General features: G+C 43.1%; 1 protein-coding gene across 6 annotated transcripts in view; it reads right to left on the bottom strand.

The window, feature by feature from the left end:
• ARHGEF3 (Rho guanine nucleotide exchange factor 3) overlaps positions 1 to 6,425 on the bottom strand; it is a 337,446-nt gene that overhangs the window by 213,079 nt on the left and 117,942 nt on the right. For all 6 annotated transcript variants that reach the window (XM_060203100.1, XM_060203099.1, XM_060203097.1 and 3 more), the window contains exon 3: positions 4,114 to 4,180. In XM_060203100.1, coding sequence (XP_060059083.1) covers positions 4,114 to 4,180 — 67 coding nt within the window. The remainder of the gene's footprint in view (positions 1 to 4,113; positions 4,181 to 6,425) is intronic.

Here is a 6,425-nt window from a genome sequence, read left to right as displayed (position 1 = left end):
GGAAGAGTAAAGGTGGCTAAAAAGAATGCACTCAGTGATACTCCACTTGAAATTACTTAGAGTGCATACATTACCATGTGCAAGGACCCAGGTTCAGGTTCCTAATCGCCATCTGCAATGGGGAAACTTCAAGAGCAGTGAAGCAGTACTACATGTCTCTGTCTGTCTGTCTATTTATCTATATCTATCTATCTGTCTATCTATCTATCTATCTATCTATCTATCTAATGTCTATCTCCCTTTCCTCCTCAACTTCTCTGACCTAACAAGTAAAAAGAATATATATATGGCTGCTGGGAGTGGTGGATTTGTTGTGAAGCCATTGAGAGATAATCCTGGTGGCAATGAAAATTAAAATAAAGTAAAATGTATCAGCTAGATAATGTCTCAAACAGCTTCATCCTAGCTTTCTGATCCTGTCCTACAGTTTCAGCTTCTGTTATAAAGCAAGACCTGGGTTCGAGCCCCCGGCTCCCCACCTGCAGGGTAGTCCCTTCACAGGCAGTGAAGCAGGTCTGCAAGTATTTATCTTTCTCTCCCTCTCTGTGTCTCCCTCCTCTCTCAATTTTTCTCTGTCCTATCCAACAACAACAACAATAATAATAATAACCACAACAAAGATAAAACAACAAGGGCAACAAAAAGGGAAAAAATGGTCTCCAGGAGCAGTGGATTCGGAGTGCAGGCACTGAGCCCCAGCAATAACACTGGAGGCAAAAATAAATAAATAAATAAAACAAGACCTAGTTAGGACCAAGGCTATCCTATCCCCACTTGGTATCTTCCCTTCCACACCCCATTATGTCCTGGCAAGACATGCTTCCAGGAAAGAAATCTGGCAACTGACCAAGCCCTGAAAGGTACCTGGATGTCAGTTCATCTAACTGTACCATCAAGTCCCAGGGGTCAGAGAAATGAAAGTAAGAACCAGAGACCAAAATAAATGCTACAAACAACCTAACCAACCAACAGAGTAGCTACTCCCACAATTTTAACTATTGGGGGGAACCTTGTGAGCTGGCTAAGAATATGAGGACCCTAAGGCTATAGTGCATTTGTTTCAGATATCTACTTGACTGCAATTGGTTTGTCTCCTTGCTTTCTTGCAGTGAATTACTAATTTTATATGTTATCTGCAAGAATGGGGCTAAAGCCAAGTGGTCACTAAAACCAGGTGTGTCTCTCAAAAATTCCACAAAATATCTGTCAAGGGGAAACAACTGATAAGGTCACGTGACCTTATGGAGGGAAATTAATTGCCCTGATTTATCTGTGACTAGAACATTTGTCCAAAACTTGGGCTTTTGAGTGCTAAATCCAAGAGAGCCCCAGGCAAACAAGGGCAGTTGACATTGCAGATATCCTTGACTAGTGACCATTGTTGAATTAGAGGGAGATCAACAGTGAAAAGAAGGCAAAGAAGAAGAGAAAAATGACTCCTTCTGAAAAGCCAACCTGTTCACAGTATATAACTATAAAAATAAAGGATTTTATTCTTACATATAAAGTCCTCAGTTCATTCCCTAGCACTTATAACACAGACACAGACACAGACAGACACACACACACACACACACACACACACACAAACACACACCACATCAACAATTCCAAAGTGTGCACAGATTATTTTGTCTCTAGGCCAGGCTGTAATCACCATCTCCTCTCATCAAAGTAGTCCTTGTGCACAACACAGCAAAGATTGGCAGGAATTCTGCAGAGGTGAACATGTTTAATTTGGTCCACTTGCCAAGTTTATTTAACCTGAGTTAATTTAACCACACACATCTTTTCTTAGTTAGTGGTTATGATCAACCAACTGAACAGACTTGGGGAAATGGGGATCTTATCCACAAAACCATAAACAACCTCAGGGATATACAAATTGCACTCAGTAGGGCATATACATTTAAGAGGCCAACATATTTCTCTGTATACTCAGTGAAAAGCATACTGTAAACTTGGAAAAGCTAGAACCATGATTCCCCTACACACATACCTTGATAAATTGAGAGGAGAAGGGGAGAAAAGAGAGAGAGATTTACAACACCCCTCCACTGCTGGTAAAGCTTTCCTCCCACAAGTGGGACTTGGGGCTTGAACCAGACCCATATGCATGGTAACGTGTGCTTTCAACCAGGTGCTTCACTGCCCAGCAGCACCTCTATATATTTTTAAGAAGACACATGGGGAAGATGACTGAACTTTATGTATGAATTCTGTATTCACATAAAGTATGAGTGAGTTGATGCCGAAAAAACTAAAGACTTAAATGTGAGGCATAGTTTGAAGTGGAGTTTTAAAAATATTTATTTATTTATTTATTCCCTTTTGTTGCCCTTGTTGTTTTATTGTTGTAGATATTATTGTTGTTGTTATTGATGTCATTGTTGTTGTATAGGACAGAGAGAAATAAAGGAGGGGAAGACAAAGAGGGGGAGAAAAAGATAGACACCTGCAGACCTGCTTCACTGCCTGTGAAGCGATTCCCCTGCAGATGGGGACCCGGGGACTTGAACTAGGATCCTTATGCCGGTCCTTGTGCTTTGTGCCACAAAAAAAAAAAAGCTTAACCCGCTGTGCTACCGCCCGACTCCCTTGAAGTGGATTTTGTATCTGATGGATGTGAAATATATCTTCTATTGATGCACACAACAAATTACTTAAGCAAGCGTATGCCAGTCGCTGTGCAAGGCCCAGGGACTATATCAGTGAGCATAGACAAGGCCCCTACATACCTGAGATGGGTTTCCAGCCTTAAATTTCAGTATGGGCTTAGGGGCCACCTGAACAATGAAAAGAAAATAGCGGGGCATACAGAGACAACTTGTAGATCAGATTTAAGGGGATGTTATGATGGCTTCCTACAGGAAGTGATGTCAAGGACTAGACCCAATGGATGAAATAGCTGGGCCAGCTGCATTGTGCATAAAAGTGTAGACCTGGGCAGCAAAGAATGGTGTTCTGGGCAGAAGGAACAACACATGCAAAAGCCCAGAGGGAAACAGTTTCCAGTATTTCTGTATTCTCTTGTTCTCAAGACGATGCTAGAATTCATCTTAACACATAGTGGGCCTTCCTTACATTATGACTATTCTGATTGTTGTGGTCATTATTGTGCTAAAGAAGAGGTTAGACTTGGTCATTCCTACACCTTTGGTGCCCCTGGCTATGGGACTGGGAGAATTTTTTTCAAATCTGCCTAAAGCTTTCAGATTTCTCCTCTGGGAGAGAAAAATTCCTGACAAAGTCATAAACCTATAAATTAGCAGACTATACCTTCCCAGATTCTTTGTTTCCTTCACTTTCCTCTTGGACCCTCCAGGTGTCCAAGAAAACAGCTACAATGGCTGCCTTACCCACTTTGATCTCTATGACTTCCTCCTAAGAAGCTTCTAGTTGCTAAAAGGCTGCAGGTACAACATCAGCAGGAGCTCACTGGCCACTCTTTTTTTTTTTATTGCTACCAAAGTTAGCTGGGGCTCAGCACCAGCACACAATCCACCACTACCAGTGGCTATTTCTTTCTTTCTATTTTTTTAAAAAATTCTTTATTGAGGGACTAACAGTTTACAGTCAACAGTAAAATACAATAGTTTGTACATGTGTAACATTTCCCAATTTTCCACATAACAATTCAACCCCCTCTGCCATCATGTTCCAGGGCTTGAACCCTCCCCTCCCACCCCAGAGTCTTTTACTTTGGTGCAATACACCAACTCCAGTCCAAGTTCTGCTTAGTACTTTTCCCTTTCTTTCTATTCTATTAGGACAGAAATGAATTGATAGGAGAGGAGGAGATATAGAGGAAAGGGAGAAAGACAGACACCTGCAGACCTGCTTCACCACTCATGAAGCATCTACCCCTGCAGGTAGGAAACGGGGCACTCAAACCCAGGTTCTTGTGCACTTAACCAGGTACTCCACCACCTGTCCCCACCCCATACTTTTTAATGGTAACACAACCACTGGTGTAAACTTGACTTCCTCTATGGTAGAGTCATCAGGTGTGACTGTGGTTAGCCCCCCCCCCCCCCATCCCTGACAGTCTATGCCCTGAACCACCTGGGCCCAGACCCATAATAGCAGGGCCAGCCTGGAAGAAACACTTACCCCTCGGAAATTCCAGGCTTTTGGGGAGGGAAACATGGAGAAATTATTCTGCCGCTGGCGTTTGGGCCTAAAAGAGGAAAAAAGACAAGACAACATGTTTGGTGAGTGTGGGTTTCATATTCAGAGGACATCAATGACTTCAGCTTTAACTCTTTCAAAACAAGAAAGAAACCTAAAGATGAGGCCAGGCAATGGAAGCAGGTGGGTTTTTCTAGAGCTTTGTACTCCTTAGCTACTAGACTTATTCCAGAGTCCTTCCTTCCCCTCCCCAGCCATGAGGAAAGCCCCATCATCCTTTAAAATAGCCAGCTTCTTACCCTTAAGAAAACCAGATCTAAAATCACCCCGGGTGCAACAAAAAAAGTCAGCCTAGACTTCAAACTGTGACTTTCCACACATGCACAATTCCCAGGTGTACACTGTCAGGTGATGTTTATAGCTCCAACTCAGCTCTGAACATTCCCCTGTTGCACATACACTGGGGAGTCCTAGCACCTCCCAGGAGACTACACTTGAGCTCCCAACTTTTAAAGGAAGGACCAACAGGACACAGAGCCACCAGTGAACAAGCCAGGACTGGCTTTCTCACCTATTAATCTAGCTCCTTCCACCGGGTCAAGGCAGCTGCAAGTCAGGAGAGCACAGAGGCAGGTAAACAGCTGAGGGGACGCAGGCCTGCCAGGAATGCACAACTCCTATCTCACACACTGAATCTGATGTTGGAGCTGCCATTTTACCTACAGGGACACTTAGATGTGAAATCTAGAGAACTGAAACATGTGAACTGGGGGGGGGGGTAAAGTTGCTAGAAGTAACTGGTCTTGTCAGTATATAAAATACAGTTATTTGTAAATAGCAGGAAATGACATAAATCATGGTAAGGTCTTGTACAGAACCTCTGGGGCTATGCTAATTTTCCTTCATGCTTCTTTTGATCCATACCATTTGGTACTACATCTGCTGATCTCAACCAAAGTAATGCAAGCTATGCCACCTTGACATGTTTCACTTTGGACTATATCCAGAGATGCTAGGGTTAGGATGTCAACCCTCCAGTTCCAATACTCAGGTGAGACCTTTCCTAGTCCTAAGGACTCCTAAGTTCCATTTTGGGTGGCACACCTTCTAACAGACTTATAGAACCTAGATATAGACCAGGGCACATGAGATAGGGCACACACACACACACACACACACACACACACACACACACGTATGCGTAAGTTAGGGGAAAATATACACCTTAGAGTGAAAGTGCACAATAGTCTACAGTGACTCAATAAATGCAGCAAGCAAATAGAAAGACCCAAAAAAGACAACATAAGGTACTTAATCAAATATTTTCTTAAACCTAGATACCCTCCTAACCTGCTTCCCTCAATCACTCTAAGCCTAACACTGTCAGATATAGTTAGGATAAGGGCAAGAGATCAACACACTTTAATAATGGCCCTTTTGGTCACCACCAGGCCACCCCATCATCGAGGGCCCTAGTCAGGGAATCCTTGGATTTCCACACAAACATGATGGGCTTAGACCTCAAACAGATCCCTGTTTCCACCATCGCTGGTTATCTCCATCAGGAACAACATCATAAACCCTCCTCGGTAGAAACTGCCTCACTCTCTGAAGGGAGTCTGGGTCAACATATTCTGCCACTTGAGGAAGACTGGCCTTGAAATGAGTACAGCCTAGAATGTTCCTAGATATGACCATGGAATGCAAGTTCAGACTGGTGGGGATATAGAGGCTGCACAGGTTCATGCGCCAAGTGTGGGTAGACATGGGCCCTAGGTCAGATCAATGGGGTTTACAATTAAAGGTATTTATGTACTTTTCCCATATTTGGGAGCTACTCCCTTCCCTGATCCAGCTTTCTCATCCTATTCCCAACTCTGACACCATCTTCCTAGAAAATACTTTCAGCTTACTTGTTAGCTTATCAGATTCATGCAAAAATTAGTAAAGTCATGCACCTCTTGGAATATACCTAAAATAGACTTCCTAGTTTCTTCCAACATGAAGACCCCACATCTCATTTGCCATATTCTTACCTTTAGGTTCCTGATTATTAAACAATTTGCTCTGTTTTATATCTTATTGCTTTTCAACCAGAAAGTTGCAGATGCTACCATGGCACCAATCTAACATCCCTGGGCAGATGACCTCAACAATGAGTCCTGGAATCTCATCTCCCCAGAGCCCTACCCCACTAGGGAAAGATAGAAACAGGCTGGGGTTATGGATCGATCTGTCAATGCCCATTTCTGGCAGAGAAGCAATTACAGAAGCCAGACTTCCCAACTCCCGCA

This window comes from Erinaceus europaeus, chromosome 12 (genome assembly GCF_950295315.1).
Source record: "Erinaceus europaeus chromosome 12, mEriEur2.1, whole genome shotgun sequence".
Classification (NCBI taxonomy): domain Eukaryota; kingdom Metazoa; phylum Chordata; class Mammalia; order Eulipotyphla; family Erinaceidae; genus Erinaceus; species Erinaceus europaeus.
Note: the sequence above shows the minus strand (reverse complement) of the source record. Positions and strands in the feature narration are given on the sequence as shown.